Raw genomic sequence first — 17503 nt, 5'->3', positions numbered from 1 at the left:
TGGCAGCATTGGAGTTTTCAGGTGCACCTGCCTTTGGCCCTGGGTCCTTCGGGGCAGCAGCCTTCCCAGCGCTGGTGCTTGGTTCTGCAGGTGCAGTCTTACTTGCCGCCTTGCTTCCCACCCCAGCGGGCTGGGGGTTGGGCTTCTGGGCATCCGGTGGGGGATGTCGTCTGGGATGGTCACTGGGGCGCTACTGTCCCTATCGTCTCCCATTTTGGGGGATTTGGGTCTTACCAGTAATTTTTGGGGTTACCGCCGCTTTACCGCTTTCACCTTGGATCTTCTGCCTGGGTACATGAGGTGTCTCCCAGCAGCCCAAAATAGTCTGCAGTGCAAGAAACACTGTCCAGTCACACCCTAGAGCTCAAGCAGGATTATAGGTGTTGCCACCTAAGCATGTATCCCCTTGCCAGAGGTCTGGGTGAAGTACAGGCCTGTGAAGGGTGTTAGGAGGTGTTTTAGGCCTCCAGCATTAGTCCACCCAAACGTCAGGAAAGAGAGTTGTAGGGAGCGCAACGTTACCGGTGCTCTAAAGCTGACCACAGGTCCTTGGGGGTTCTATTTTGTGTTCCTAGGGAACAAACAGACAGCAGCACGTTGGTGCCCCTCCTCCTGCTCGGTCAAGATGGCGGTGGGCCGAATGCAAAATGTGCATAAATTAGCATAAAGCTAATTTACTCACTTCAAAAGTCAAAGTCATAATACTGTTCAAAATCAGGTTTTACTAGCGCAAAAATTACGCTTTCAAACTGATAAGAATAGATACTACACTTGATCTTAGCCAAAAGGTCGAGAAGAGGCTATTCTGGACACAGATTGCACAGGCACAGACCACGGGCAGCACTTTGTCGAATGGCGGCAGGGTAACCAGAGGGCAATACTTGTAACACAAAGACCTAAGACACTCGCTCTCTGGTTATCTGTGCAAAGTTCTGCAGGCACAATGCACCAATGCGCTGATGCCTCAGGGGCTTACCTGCAGCACAGCTGCCAGCTGTCTCCTTGCCACATGCGTCATCACACGCCGTTCGCCATTAGTGGTATCGGAGCACCCTGGGAATTGTAGGCCATAGCTGTATGGAGACATGTGACACTTCAAATCCCAGAACACATGACTAAAAACCATGGATCTGTTTAAGGGAGCTACAGAGAACCCATTCAGCCTCCCCCTGGGTTTCACATAGAGTACCCCAGGATCTCCAGTGATTGCTCAGGGGATGTGCTCTCCAGTCACATAGTTACAGTTGAAGCCTTCTAAACGCTTGGAGGTTGTATGTACCGACAAATGCTTCTGTGAAGCATGTACACATTTCAACCTATTCTACCTCGTTCTGATCCCTTATTTTCCTCAACCTACTCTCAGATACCGCTCACCCTACACACTCACCCGCCATTTACTCTGCACAGTCACCCTGACATTGCGCTGGCAGTCAGATACTGCCCACTCACCACTCACACAGTGCTGACTCTGCACTCACACACCTTTGGCATACCTCTCACCCAGCACTCACATTGCTCTCTCCCTCCACCCACATCTATCACCCTGAACTCAAATGCTCATCATGCACTTGTATTATTAACATACCACTCACCCTATACTCGCACACCTCTTACCTTGTACAAGGTAACACCTCTCACCCTGTACACTCACATAATTTTCATTCTGCACTGAACACACATCAATCACCAGGCATTAAGGCCCTTTCACCCTGCACTCACTTATCAACTTTCATTTATGCCCCACTCACCTTGCACAGAGAGCACTCACATCATTCCCCCTGCACCCATACACTGCCCCCACAACTTTTAACTTATTTTTATTCCTACAGGTGAAACCTAATGCATTTATCAATGCTTGTTACACTAGTTAAGACTGCCTGGGCATTGGTTGCACCTCAGATTTACATCCAAACATAGCAATACACAACAGAAAGGTGACCAGTCAACCTTTGCAAAGAACCTTCCACTGCGCGGCAACACGTCACTGCGATTTTCGTAACTTTTGAATCGCTTGAGCTAGAAACAATTTTTATTCTGTTAAAATCTGCTGATTATGCAGCAGATTATGGTTTATTTGGGTAAATGCAGCAGGTCCAAAATAATGCAAAAAACGCAGCGGCCTCATAATCGCATAATGCCCCGAATATGAATTAAAGTTCTGTCACAATATGTCCGGCCTGATCAAAAAGGGGAAATAATTCCTGGGGAGCTCAATGGTTTAACTGATACAACTTTGACAACTGTGGCTCATGGGCTGCTATGGATATATATTTTTTAATTCCTTCCTGATGAGAACAGGTTACGGTTAGTTAATTTGATTAACACTCCCATTGAGTGCCTTTTTACAGGGGCCCAAACAGAAGAGTAATACTGGATCGGTTTGTTGAAAGTCTTTATTGTACAGATTGCACTGCCCAGCCTTTTCCGCTTTCTTCGAGCATGGGGCGGCCATGGCATTTACAGACATCTATCATTCCAAAGATGCTCTTTCTAGGACTACTCTCTCTAGCCGAGTCCTACAAGGTGGAAAGCTGCTGTCAGGGTACATGCTCTGTTGATTATTAGTCGCACCGCTCAACTTCTTTACTGCCTTCACCAACAGCCAGGGATACTTGCACTGAAAATTAAAAAATATATTTTTTAAAGTTTTTATGCAGTCATTTTTTAAGCGAAACGCACGCACAGTGCCTACTATGGAGAGACCTACCTCTTGTTGCTTGAGAGGATTTAGGGATTAAAACTGGCGAACTAAAGAAGTGGAATCGTAATTTTTGCACAGCTGTCGTAGTTCATCAAACTACCTACCAGTGTACTGCAATCCCGGTGAGGTGGGTAAGAGGGTAATACAGACAGGCTAAATGCACTCAATCCGAAACTACCGAGACATTTGTAACGCCACTTTCATTTAAGCAACCATCATATCTATTGGCAACTGCACTGAGATTTAAAAAAATTAATAGTAATTTCACACATGCGGCCAGCAGTGCAATACTCATGACCGACCCCAAAGTGGCGAGATTCAAACCCATCCGTGTCAGAAGGCCGCGCCGTCCACCCCCTCTGCTGGCCGTTTCCACAGACTAATGCTCTTGAATTGTGCACTCGGTGACGCGGATGCAGGGATTTTACAGGGCTCCGGCAGAGGAGAGCTCGTCCGTTGTTTCCGCTGGTAAAACATCTTGTAAGCTTTCCGATAATTCCCCCATGTGCAATTCTGTAGTCTGTTCAGCATTTCCACTTGCAAGTACATTTCCTGCGGAATTTCTCTCCTTCCGTAAGTCCCTGAGGCACCGCTCGAGTCTTTTGGAGAATAAATCCACGTCGTGTCTCTTCATTCCGACGGCGGAGGCGGCGTTGAGGTACGCGCAGGGGTAGTGATCGGTGTGAGACATGAAGCCGGTGAAGGTATGTCCGCTCACGGTCTGCACGGACTCACGAGGCACGACTCTGCGGAGGAAACGAGAATATGTACAATTAATTATGAGGCAATGCCAAGTTATCATAGCAGCAATATTCAAGAAAAATACAAGAGCCTGTAGGTGAACGGATACGTACAGCGTTAATAAAATGGAAGATTATGCAGGTATTTTCTATAGCATATTAAGGTAAACACGAGGCTTGCCTTGCGACCACAACACATCTATAGGCTCAACCAGGTAATACTGAACACAGAAAAAAAGCATAGGAGTAACTTTGAATAATGTTACTTTATAGATAAATGGCTCAGAAAGTTACAGGCTTCAATTCCGTTTAGGCCTTACCAAACCTTCAACCTTCTAGGGTCGGTAATTTTAGTGGTACTAATTGGGTAAGAATAACACCTATTTGTAGAACCTCAGCCCTGCTCTTCACGCTACAGTCATGACCATCCACAACGCTCTCCCTGCCCATCGCAACCCCCTCCACCACAAACTCGATGGACTCTTCGTGACAGATATTGAGAAGTTAACTTTTTTTTTTTTTTTTTAAAAGGACTAACCTGGTCCCTGTATCCGGCCTGCACGCCCTTGTGATCGGCCTGAACTTGTGACTTTCACTTGGTCTTGCATGACCATATAGAAGCGAGTGGCGCTTTGTGCTTTTAGCTGCTATACTTACCTTACATCTTTAAAAATGGCTGTATGCCGGAACAACGAGTTCCTCTACAACGCCTACCTTTACAACGCGGTCTCTACAACGACCACGTCTTAACCACAAATTGCTTTACCACGCATTCCTTTACCACAAAGGTTTGTGCTAAAGGTATGCATGGTAAACAGCTATCCATGGCTAATGTTACCATCCCCCTCCCTCTCCCCTTAAGCCCTAGATACACCCCAGCCTCCTAAAAACTACCCTGAACACCCCTACCCACTAAAAAATACCCCAATCCCCTCCCACCCCATAAAAACTACCTGAACCCTCACCCCCTAAAAACTACCCTTAACACCACCCCCTAAAAACTACCCAGAAACATCCCCACCCCATAAAAACTATCCTGAACCTTCCCCACCCCCTAAAAACTACCCCGACCCCCCCACCATCTAAAAACTTCCCTGTACTCCCCCACCCCCTAAAAACGACCCTGTACTGCCCACCGCCTAAAAACTACCCTGAACCGCCTAAAAACTACCCTGAACCCCCTTAAAACTACCCCTAACCCTCCCACCCCCTAAAAACTACCCCGAACCCGTCACCCTCTAAAAACGTCTCCAAAGCCCTCTTACCAGTCCTGTTCGCTTTCCGACGCGCCTCTCTACCCAAACACTAGATCAAATTTGCCTTAACCACGCATGTGCGTGGTTAAGGCAAAGTCATACGGCTTGCGGGCTTCCAGAAATCGTGGCTCTGGCCTCGGTGTTCCGGATGTTTCCCCTCTGAAATTTGATATCCCCGGTTCTACCGATTGGATTTTTATTGTTTTGGCATCAAATAATTTATTACTGTTTACTTTATTTTTGTAAATGAGTCTGGGGTATTTCTTGTTGTGTTTTTACCTTATTACTGTTTGTGTGCTGCATAAGTATTTTAAACCTTGCATCCAAGTTCAGCCAGAGTAATTTTGCGCCAAGCTACCAGAGTTCAGCACAGGTTAATTTAGTGACTTTTTGTGGTTATCCCTGAAAAGGAATGCGGCTGTTTGAAAAGGGTCCACATCCACCTCAAACAACAACCCAATTTCTCACAAACTCGGATTCAGATATTACTAGAGTGCACACGTCAAATCCCATGTCCTTCCCACAGTATAGAGGAGATTCCTCAGGTACAACCTCTTGCTCTTCAGTGTTTCACTGCTGTAAGGAGAGTGTGTTCTGGAACTGCTTTAATAACTGTATGTATAACGAATACATATGAGAGAACAGCTAGCATAAATCAGATATGTTATTTATTATCATTGTTGAGGAAGGACAGGGACAACATGACACAAACTGTCTCATGAATCATAGCACCCTCCCCACGTTCAACAGAGGTAATAAATAGCACAACCCACTCTGCACATACGCATATATACCATATAAATATACCCATATATATTTACACCACCCTAGTGAAATAAATGTGGGCCAATAAACATGCTATTGGGAGCAAGTGTAATAATAAAAACAGTTTGAGGCAAACATTAATTCAGTGCAAAGGTCAAACCCTGTGATTTGCTACAGTAGAGCGTCATCTTCTGGGTCTTCTGAACATGAATCATAGTCAAGTTCTAGATTTTCATAGCTTCATTCGAAGAGCCGATGCAATAAGACGGTCCTCTGGGTCTGCTTAAAATACCTATGTTTAGAATTAATGCACATGAAAGAACAGAATGGCATAAACCATATATGCAGACCCGCACCGCCTAATACGCTATGCATTCCCATTGTTGAGGGTGGAGAGGGGCATCCTGAACAACTTGAGACACTGTCTCTTGAGTCATGGCTCCTTTTCACATGACAGAGAGCCCAAAAAGAAGACTGGAGGAGATAACTGTATTGTTGCAGAAATTACCAAACTGGTGCTAGCTCAAGGAGCACAACGTTCAGTGAAAACAGGTGATTCAGGCCATCTCATTAACTATATTCAAGTTCATAAAAACATGGCACGGGTGGCAAGGCTCTAGCTTTGCATACGAGGCAGTCTCCTACGATGTGGCACCAGAGAAAACTAAAACAATCTCCCCGCCAATGTTAACAGGCTTGGATCAATTTTGAAATGAACTAGCTTTTCAAACTCAAAGATGACTAACGTAGCTGCCATGATTATTTATCAACTTTACAAGGAGCCCTCTTCGAGGTACATACTTATCGGGGTGACCCTGCTCAGACAAGCTCCTTAGTGGCCTAATCCTACAAAAACATTGTCAATAATCTTTAGCTGCCTCGGCCTCTTTCCTATCAACCCTTGTAACGGGGACAAATATGACAGGGTGAACTTCCCACAGAAAGTCATAAAACAGGCAGAAACCACCAGATCAATAACACTGAAACCACCAGTAAAGGTGGGCGGGGGTGTGGAGTTACGATGGGGGAGGAATGGTGGAGTAGGGAAGTAGGACTGTGGCAAGAAGGAACAGGACTTGGTGTAATGAAGATTAAAGATAAATAATCAGAGAGTTACCCTTTCGTCCCTCTTCCTCGTCACAGTTACTGCCTTAAGGGGGAAAAAGCAAGCAGAAAAAGGAGCAATAATCATGCTGGTCAAACTCAAACCAGTATACTCAGAAGTAACTCATACAGACTCGACAGACTTAAAAAACTACAGACCCATCTCTCTCCTCCAATTCGCGGCCAAAGTCAGAGAGTAGATCGTCAAAATCAAGCTCACAAACTTCAGCAAAGCCAACTCCATCCTCGACTCTTCCCAATGCCGGTTCCGCAGCAACCACAGCACCGAGACCGCCATCCTAGCCGCCACAGACTACATCCACACACTCCTTGACTAGGGCCACACGGCAGCCCTCATCCTACTGGACCTCTCTGCAGCCTTGGACACAGTCTCCCACCGCACCTTCACCGCCAGACTCCCTGACGCCGGAATACAGGGAACCGCCCTCGACTGGATCAGTTCTTTCCTCACCAGCCAAGCCCAAAGAATCAGACTCCCGCCTTTCCTCTCCAAATCCACAGAGATCAGATGTGGAGTATCCCAGGGATCATCGCTCAGCCCCACGCTCTTCAACATCTACATGACTCCCCTCGCCACCATCGTCAAACATCATGGACTCTTCAAAGTATCTTACGCTGATGACACCCAGCTCATCCTGTCCCTCATAAAGGAACCCCACACCACCAGATTCAGCTCCCAGGGAGGACTGAAAGACATTGCTTCCTGGATGAGCAGCAGCTGTCTGAAGCTCAACTCGGAGAAGACAGAAGTCCTCATCCTCGGACCCACCCCATCAGCATGGGACAACACCTGGTGGCCCAACTCCATCCGGCAACCCCCCCCACACTTATGAACCACACCCACAACCTCCGCATTATACTCGACTCCTACCTCAGCATAACCCGACAGATCAACACCGTCTCCTCCACGTGCTTCAACGCCCTCCGTAAGACCTTCAGATGGATCCCCCCCAAATCCAGAAAAAACGTCACACACGCACTCATAACCAGCAAAGTGGACTACGGAAACGCCATCTACGCCAGAATCAACAAATCCCTGTTCTGAAAACTCCATACCATCCAGAACACCGCTGCCAAACTCGTCCTCGGCATCTCACAACATGACCACTTCACCCAGCATCAACGAGACCTCCACTGGCTCCCCGTTAAGAAGAGAGTAACTTTCAAGCGATTCACTCACACCTACAAATCCCTACACGACATCGGACCCCAATACCTAAACGAAAGAGTCTCCTTTCACGTACCCAAGAGAAACCTCTGGTCTGCCACCCATGCCCTCACCGAAACCCCGCAAATCTGCAGAGCCAGAGCAGGCAGAAGAGCCTACTCCTACATTGTGGCAAAAACCTGGAAGGAGCTCCCACTCAACCTCAGACGTTCTCCCACTCTGCACACCTTCAGAAAGAGCCTCAAGACCTGGCTCTTTGGCTGAATCGGAGCTGCACCTCCCCCGCACCTTGAGACCCACACAGGTGAGTAGCGCGCTTTACAAATCCCTGATTGACAGAGCAAACTACTAACACAGTGGCCACACAATCAGTCCCAACTGAAAAGGGAGACTCGCAAGTAAAAAAGAAAAAAAAAAAGAAGAATAGGCCAAGCAAGCGTACAAATTTGAGACTTGGACCAGAAAACCCAAACCACTCAATACCTCTGGAGGGAAAGGGCAGCACGTGCAAAGGAAGGAGAAGTGAAAAGAAAAACCAGAACAAAACCAGGAAGGGGAAAAAAGTCCAAGAGGCCGAGAGCAAATGAAAACTCTAAGTGCAAGGGGCCAGACTGCACACAGAATTAATCAATCAATCAGGTGGCTTGTAAAGTGTGACTGCTCACACGTAAGGGTCTCAAGGTGCCGGGGGGACAGGCACAAAGCTGCTGGCCCGACGAAGGAGCCGTGGTTCAGTCGAAAAGCCAGTTCTTGAGGTCATTCCTGAATTGAGGCAGTGACCGTGATTGCCTGAGATGGAGAGGCAGGGTGTTCCAGGTCTTTGCTGCGAGGTAGGAGAAGGATCTTCTTCCAGCTGTGGTCTTGCAGATACGTGGGACAGTAGCCAGAGCCAGTTGGAAAGAGCAGAGGTCTCTGGTGGGTGCATGGAATGCAAGGCAGTGGTCGAGGTACACAGGCCCTGCTTCGTGTAAGGCTTTGTAGGCGTGTCTCAGGTGGCCGGTAATGTGGCTGCGGCAGGGGATGTTGAGGATGAGTCTAGCGGAGACGTTCTGAATGTTCTGCAGTTTCTTGAGGAGTTTCTTGGTGATGCAGGTGTACAGAGCGTTGCCGTAGTTGATTTTGCTTCTGATGAGTGTAAGGGTAACCATCTTTCTGGACTCGGTGGGGATCCACTTGAAGATCTTTTGGAGCAGGCTCAAGGAGAAGAAAATGAGAAAACAAAAAAGAGATGAAAAGGACTATAAAAGTGGAAGAGTTTTCACTTTTGCTAAAAGATTTGATGATACCCAACCAAAACAGACTGTGCCTATCAAGAACAACAGTATACCAACAGTTATGCCATCCACTAGTGAATCGGATGTCTCCAGCATACACAGTGAAATTACTAATGAGGATGATATGGAATCTCCAACTACAGGTTCATCATCCACAGCGAACTCTTCTTTTTAGAGGAGATGGCAAGATTTCGGAAGGACAATCGGACCAATTATGGCCAACAAACCACAAGAAAACTAGGAGGGGGAGGTCAAAACACAAACGTAAGGGCAGGGGCCACCATCAGATCAGTATCACGGAATCTGAAGAACTGAGTCCATCTCGTGAGCTAGGGTAAACATTATGTACCAACAATGTTACGGAAATATTTCTATTGTGAATTTGTCTGATCTTGTTCTTTCTAAAAATGGCACAAATGTACTTAGTAAGGGCTTAAGCTTTTGTCCCACTAAGTTACCAGATTTCACGGGTATACATGTGAATCTGTTTAAATTTGTTCGTCAATTAAAATGGAAAAAATTCTTTGAAAATCAACCTGTACCTGTGTATTTTAGGAATTCCATCTCTATACCTTGTAACAAAACAATAAAAGAAATATAGGACATACATTTGTTGTTATCTTTATATGATTGCTCCAATATACCACCATCCATGACTGATGTTCTTTTAGACCTAGATATCATGCCAGATCTAAATGTGGACGGTGGCCTTAAGCGTAAATCTATTTTCACTCCAACATTGCAATCAGACAACTTGGTTGACACCTTTTACAAGGCGGTGACATCTGACCTATACAAACTAGAGGACAGATACCATACAAACCATGGCCATATAAACTACAACCTAACCAAAGAAGAAAATAAAGCTCTGAAGAAATTAGCAGCCCATCCAGACGTGATTTTTAAAGAAGCTGATAAGGGGGGAAAAGTCATCATGCGAAATGCTGACTATATTAAAGAAATTGAAAGACAACTAATAGGGGAACAGTCTTATACTAAACTAAAAGGCAACCCGCTAAAAGATATTACATCTTTGATACATACTAGACTCATAGGCTGGCAGGAAAAGGGTCAAATCACAGATGTTAAGTTCAGATATCTATTTAATCCAACACCGAGGTCACCTTGTATATATATTTTACCTAAAATACATAAGCCAGGCATTTTTCCACAGGGTCGGCCAATAGTTTCTGGTATTAATTCCCCTACTGAGCATAGATAGATGTCTTTTTACAAACCCTAGTGCACAACCTTCCCTCTTACATTAGGGACACAGGGGATCTTCTGAGTAAATTAGCGGACATAGAATGGACCCAAGATTTTTCTTTTGTCACAATGGACGTCTGCTCATTATACACCTGTATACCCTTGGAAAAGGGTATACAGGCGTTAACAGAATGCCTTTCACATAGAGATGCCACTTTCTATGAACATACTCAGATGCTGTTAGATCTAACGCGTCTGACTTTGGAGAATAACGTATTTTTACATCAGGATACTTGGTACAGACAAGATATAGGAGTTGCCATGGGTTCAAAATTCTCACCGTCCTATACTAATCTTTACATAGGTGTTTTTGAACAACAACACCTATGGAAATTGTCGGACACTAAACGCACGGAACACATCATGTATTGGGGCCGCTACATTGATGATATTTTTATCATCTGGTCAGGCAGCGAACGATTTTTCCTAAACTTGTTGGAACATCTAAACAACAATACATATAATTTAAAATTTACCCACAAGATCAGCAAATCGGAAATAGAATTCTTGGATATAGTTCTATATATACAAGCTAATAAGATTGATTGATTGATTGAATAATCTAGAAACAATCTTACTTTATTTCGATTTATATTATAAATCATAAAAAGCATACAATAAAAACATTCAATAAAATTACAATTCTTTAAAATATAAAAAGGAACAAGATTATTTCCAAGTTAAAAGAAAAATCTCTATCTTACAAGAAGTTTCTATATAGACAACCAAAGACGTTAAAATTATCAGAATTGTAACATTAGGTAGACTCAATAGCTCTTTGATCTAAGGTCTTTCGGTGATGAACAATAGATTTCAAGAAACTAGCTACTGTAAATACCAACAGATCTCCCTCCAACATCTGCAAGAAGAGTAAAGCTGGGCGACATGGTCTGTGGCCAGTGCGCCTCAAAGCAATTTTTTCCTAATTTCTGCAAAAAATGTACAGAAAAGGACAGTGTGGAGAGTTGATTGTGGGGAAATAAGGTCACAAGAACAAACAGGTAAAATTTTAGCCCAGTTGTTTTGTACTGGGAAAGCGATTATTCGATGGAAGATATTCATCCTGAGTCTTACCAATAGATAGCGCTTCATAGCTTGTCATATTAAGAGTGAGATAGGGCTGCAATGTTGGTACCGATTGAATCATTAGACTATGAGTAACAGATGGTTTGCTAATTTCGCTCAATAGTCTCATCTCCTCCAGATGGGCAAGTGCTTTAGTTTTTTTAAGATCTTTCTCGGCACCTCACATATTGATGTAGGATTGTAAAAATACTTCTCCCAGCCCAAATCATGGAGGAAGGTTGCAATATGCCGCAGCCACTTAGACCTATGAGCGTTATCCAGGGCTAGACAGTCCAACAGGAGCGACTGCGAGAGGGTGGCTTTATCTGATGACCATATTTTACGCCATAGCAAAAGTGGCTCCACTTTTGCTAGGTCCGCCACATGTACAAGACCCAATTCAAGATGACAAGCGAAAGTTCCCGTACTCCCCGGAACTGAAAGGAGAGACCTCAAAAAGGAGTTTTCAACTTTCTGGATGGGATCCGTATTCGCAAAACCCCAAAGACCAGCCCCATATAAAGCCACTGATAAGCATTTAGCTTTATAGATCTGAATGATTTCAGTTGGAGCTCTATTTCCCAATTTCCTAAGGAAGTTGAGAAGTGCTGTGACTGTTCTCAGGAAGAGTAATCTTCGAGTTTCCACTGCCGCTTTCCAAGATAATTTATGGTCCATTGTTATACCTAAGTAAGAGTATGTATGGGTGGAAGCTATTTTTTGATTATTCAGGTAGATACCCCTCATTTTGTTTGCATTTGTGTGGGAGGAACTTGACCTCATGACAAAAGTTTTGCTTATATTTATCCTCAGGTCAAGACTCGCCATGAATGTGGAGCATCTATTCAGATTTTTTTGAAGTTCACGGGGGGTACGGGCCAATATGACCGAGTCATCTGCATAAAGTAGTGCAGGTATTGGGCGCTTGTTTATCATCGGGAGATCCTGGGATCCCTTCAGCATCTCTTTTTCCAGAGCGTTTGTATACAATGTAAAAAGAAAAGGGGCTAGGACACATCCTTGCCTAACCCCTTTTTCTACTGGAAATGCGTCCGTCAACTCCCCCCCCCCACCCCATAACGGACTCGAGCAGTGGCATTAGCATAAAGTTCCCTAACAAATGTAAGCAAGTTCAAAGGGGCCCCCATGTCAGCCAATATTACCCAGAGTTTGGAGTGGGAAACACAATCAAACGCGGCTGACAAGTCCACGTAAACCATATACAGATCTCCTTTTTTAATATGCACATACTTGTCAATCAAAAGCGAAAGATTTATGGACTGCTCGATGGTCCCCAGGCCCTGGCGAAACCCATACTGTAGATCTGAGATGATCCTAGTTTTCTCAGCCCAATCTTGCAATTGTTCTAAAATGACTCTACCTGCCATCTTGCCCAGGGAGTCTAAAAGAGAGATTGGGCGATAGCAGGATACTGAGTCCCGATCACCTTTCTTGAAAATGGGGACTAGTACGGATTTTGACCAAGATGGTAATAGCCCCATATTGCAAGTTGCATTTAGGACTCTGGTTAGAATAGGAATCCAGAGGTCCACTTTGTCTTTAAAAAGGTCGATAGGAACACCGTCTGGGCCCGGTGCCTTCCCGTTCTTGCTTGCATTCAAGGCCGAGGCGGTCTGTTCCAGAGAGAACTGTAGGTCAATAGGGTAAATTGAGGATGGTTCATTCGGAGAATTAGGATTCAGATAATCTAAGTCCTGGAGTTCAGATGACTCCTTACCTGCCGAGAAAGTTTTGGAAAAATATAGAACCCATTCCTTTTCCTCAATCGCTAGATCTAATTTAGCTTGATGTATGTTGTCATTTAGGAAAGGGGACTTTACCACTTGCCAGAAAGCTGCCATGTTTTTTTGGGAACAGGTTTCATGCAATTGTTCCCAAAGCTGGGTTTTTAGTTCTTTTTTCCTGGATCTTAGAACATGATTATAGGCTTTCCTGAGTGTTAATATCTCGTGTGGTACCCTAATTGTTTTTCTCAACGCCGTTTTTAAGTTAGAATATGCAACCGTGCAATCATGGTTAAACCAACCTTTCTGTTTTTTTGGAGCATGTTTTGTTTCCACCCACAATACTTCGTTGATTGCCGTAACAATTAATCCGACGCTTGCAATAACCTCTGAGTGGGTTGAGTGTGGGTTAAGGCAACTCATAATGGATGAGTTGGCCCTCGCAATCACTTGTTTAGTCACCTCCATAGGTTCTACATTCCCCCATTTAAGTGCATAGCCATTCAGTCTAGTAAGCGCTAAATTATTTTGTGATAGAATGGTACCCAAACCTCTTTTTTGTTTGCAAGTCAGAGAGAGAGAGATACTAAGAGGATAATGATCACTGAGCGGGACTAAATGTCTGGTGAAAACAGCATCTTTAGTCCTCTCAACATGTGAAACTAGAATGTAATCTATGGTTGTTGAACACCCTCTCCCATGAAATGTGGGAGCCAAAGTTTGATTCTTTTCATTCCTGATGTTTGCCTGAACCAACTCTAGATCAAATAAAGTTTCATTTAGGTAATTACCTAAGGTTGAGTGTCTGAAATGTGGTATTGGATTATCAAATTCATCCAAAATGCCACATATGTTCTTATGATCAATAAAGTGGCATGGACCAAGATTGAAGTCCCCCCCCCAGATAGTCACCGCATCACTTATTTTCTTCGTCATTCTGATTTTTAATGTGGACCGCATCTGAGATACCACAGTAATCGTTTCAGCCTCAGGGAGGTTATTGTAGAAATTCACTATGATGAAGCTATCCCCATTATTTAAAGTCAGCCTAAGAATCTGGATGTTTGGATCGAGATTCATGAGGACTACTTTCTTTGTGTTTAGGAGGTTTGAAATGTAAATTGATAATCCTCCTTTCGCTCTACCTGAGACGGAAGGTTGGGCAGAAGAAAAGAAAGTTTTGTAACCTACCATGTGTATCGGTTCAACAGTCCAAGTCTCTTGAAGTGCTAAGACATCAAACCTTGGACCGAAATTCCTCCATATATCATTGGTAATCTTAGAGCGTTGACCTGCTATGTTCCAAAATAAGACTGCTACTTGAGATTATGTCCCCTCTCCTAGACATGTCTGGGAACTAGGAACGAAACAGAGATTTGGATTCTGTTCTATGTTTGGAGTAAATTGTGTTTTATTTAAGATTATGCAATTAGATGATAAATCCATAGGTAATAAAGGGTTCTGGGTAAACTTTGGATTGAAATCCTGAGACGTATGCGTAACAGAATTAGTATTAGGGTTGTCCTCCATGGTAATAGAGGGCACCTTTTGAGATCTATCAATGTCATTGTTTTCTACTCCATATAAATTCAGTCAATCCACTCCTTCTAGGTCTGTCAGTTCTGCATAGTGATTATAAAGAGGTAAGAGGTAATCATCCTGATGACAAAGTGAAGGACAGGGATGATACTCCTGCTGTTGAAAATAAGACCTTGGATGACCGAACTGATAATGAGTTGGAGTTATTAAACAATTAGGCTGAGGGTGAGATGGTGCAGTGCGGTGTTTGTAATCCTCTGCGAAAGACCTTACCGCGTTATTCCTATATTGATGAGAAGAGTTGTAGTGATCTCTCTGACCTAGAAAAGGGGGCCTTAAATGTTCCTCTGGGTGTTGTAGCATATAAGTAACACAGTCATTTTGACGATTGTAGGATGGCCTGGGATAAATGTCCTGCCGTTGTGGTAGAGGACTATTGCGCCCATCCTGATTTTGAATTAGTAAGCTCGGATTATTTTTAACAGAGAAATGTACTCTGGGATAAAAGTAGGTCAAGTCACGTACCTCAATTGAATTAGAGGGTTTAAGAGAAGGGCAATTTAGAATGTGTCTTACTGCTCTTTTATCTCTAAAATTGATTGTTATAATGTCACCCATGATGTCTTTTGTTCTACTTCCTAACCAGGAGAGACGCCTAACAAGAAGGATTTCTCCATTAATCTCTGGGGGAAGAGGACGTTTCTGCCTGAGCCAAAATATAACTTTGTTTTTTAGTTGGCTATGGTCTTCTCTTTTTCCGTCCTCTAAGGGAGGGACTCCAGTTAGAACCACCACCAGGGGGACTGCTTCTGGATTGGGATTTTTTTGAGTAGGTGTCCTTACCAAATCTTCGCACTCAGTGTGTGTTACAGTACTTTGTTTAGGGTTTAATTGAGTATTAGATTTCATGGCCACCTCTGCCTCCTTATCTTTGAGTAGTACATCTGTACATGTTTTTTGAGGAGGCATCGTGTGCTGGATGTTTAGTTTTGCCGGGCTGGTAGCTCTAGCAATCAGTCCCTTCTGATTATTATTGCTTAAGGTCGATACAATCGGTGGAGGGACTGGTAAAGACATTGCTAATTCCTTGGTTCCCTCCTTAATCTCCTCAATTGCCTTTTCTAGGTTCCCCAATTGTCGGACTATTGTTTTTAATTTTTCTGTTAATGGTAAGGTGATAGATCTAATCAATTTCCCAATATTCTCCAGTAATATAGTGTCTAGTGTTTCAGTTGAAGCACTGTGTGTATCTGGTATTGGAATTTTTGTTATAGGATTGCTAGATTTAACAGTTGTAGTGTTATTTTTGGGCTTAGCTTTTTTTGATAAAGGCCCCCTCTTCTTCCTTTTTTTTAATATGGAACCTTGTGATCGAGAACTTTCCAAAATCTTAGCTGCATTTTGGACAATCTGCACTGGGGATAATGAATCATCCGGCGAGACGTCCCTTTCAGCTAGTGTTGTTCAAAAAAGGGGATGAAATGACGATATGCTCGTTGTCTGGATCTGGCGGAGGTGTAATGTCTCTAAGAAGTAAAGGCGTGCCATCACCAAAGGAAGCATCATGGCCACGTCTTCCATGAGATATACTGAGTTGTGATGACATCGCTACCTGTGAAGAGTGAAGGAATAATCGGCTGTTTTTTACATGTTCCACAGACAGTCGTCTCTCAGCCCGTAATTCGTCTAAAGCCATGACCTTATCTATTTCTGTAGTAGGTCTGATAACAAAATTATCCAATGTCCCTTGATTAGCGTATCCTCTCCCCAAAGGCTTTTCTTTAGAGGCGGACAGACTCATGATAAGTGTTACAGTTGATGCGTTTACCCAATACAGCAGAGCAACAAATGTATATGAAATAAATGGTAGGCAACAACTATAACGCATAGATTAGCATATGTCAATGTTCGTATAATCCAGTCAACTTACTAATCAATATGGGCAAGAGCGAGTGCGGGTAACGTCCTGGTGCAGCAGAATGGAAAATGGCCCAGTCCGGTCTCCTTGGTCCTCTGAGGGCCTCAGAGGGCCCGCCCTTTGCCCGGGCTTAGCCCGGCGCCGCCCGCGCGCGTCCCGCGACGCAGAAGGAGCCGCGTTCTTTTGTGCGCCTCCGGTCGCGTGGGTGGCGTCAACGGGCGCTAAGGCGCCTGGGAGCTGTAGTCTCCCCCCGCTCTCGGCCGCAAGGTGTAGTGGCGGCGGCAGGGGAGACACGCAGCGTGAAGGGCCCAGGAGCGGCGGCAGCAACACAGGTAAGGCAGGGCGCCAGCAAAGTCCCCCAGTCAATGATGCAAGCCTCTGTTTTTGAAATTCCCGCTCCCCCGAGGGAGCTGCGGTCTTTTGTTCGCCTCCGGGCGCGTGGGTGGCGTCAACGGGCGCTAAGGCGCCTGGGAGCTGTAGACTCCCCCCGCTCTCGGCCGCAAGGTGTAGTGGCGGCGGCGGCGACACGCAGCGTGAAGGGCCCAGGAGCGGCGGCAGCAACACAGGTAAGGCAGGGCGCCAGCAAAGTCCCCCAGTCAATGATGCAAGCCTCTGTTTTTGAAATTCTAGATTATTCAGAAAATCCACAGCTTGCAACTCTGTGTTACACGCAAGCAGTGCTCATCCAAAGTCACAAATAAATGCAATTCCCTTTGGAGAGATGACAAGACTAAAAAGGAATTGTAGCGAAGACTCAGTTTTCCTTATGGAACTTAAAAAATTGGAGGCGAGATTTACCAATAGAGGATACTCACAAGTAACATTAGATTGTGCATTGAAATAAAATACAGAGGAAAACAAGATCATGCCTACTTAAGTCAGGAAATAAAGGCAGACAAAAAACCAAAGAACGCAAGATTGCTTTGGTGACGGATTTTAAC

At 44.5% G+C, this 17503-nt stretch overlaps 1 protein-coding gene and 1 pseudogene across 1 annotated transcript in view; both read right to left on the bottom strand.

The window, feature by feature from the left end:
• Window positions 1–595: 595 nt before the first annotated feature.
• Window positions 596–801, bottom strand: LOC146862964 (U2 spliceosomal RNA; annotated as a pseudogene).
• A 1576-nt stretch (window positions 802–2377) lies between these two features.
• Window positions 2378–17503, bottom strand: part of SEPSECS (Sep (O-phosphoserine) tRNA:Sec (selenocysteine) tRNA synthase) — a 208348-nt gene continuing 193222 nt past the window's right edge. Inside the window, exon 11 of the mRNA XM_085642333.1 lies at window positions 2378–3447. Within this exon, the coding sequence (XP_085498459.1) occupies window positions 3126–3447 (322 nt within the window). The 3' untranslated portion in view covers window positions 2378–3125. The remainder of the gene's footprint in view (window positions 3448–17503) is intronic.

Source organism: Triturus cristatus, chromosome 2_2, assembly GCF_964204655.1.
Source record: "Triturus cristatus chromosome 2_2, aTriCri1.1, whole genome shotgun sequence".
In the NCBI taxonomy this organism is placed as follows: domain Eukaryota; kingdom Metazoa; phylum Chordata; class Amphibia; order Caudata; family Salamandridae; genus Triturus; species Triturus cristatus.
This window is presented reverse-complemented; position numbering and strand designations above follow the sequence as displayed.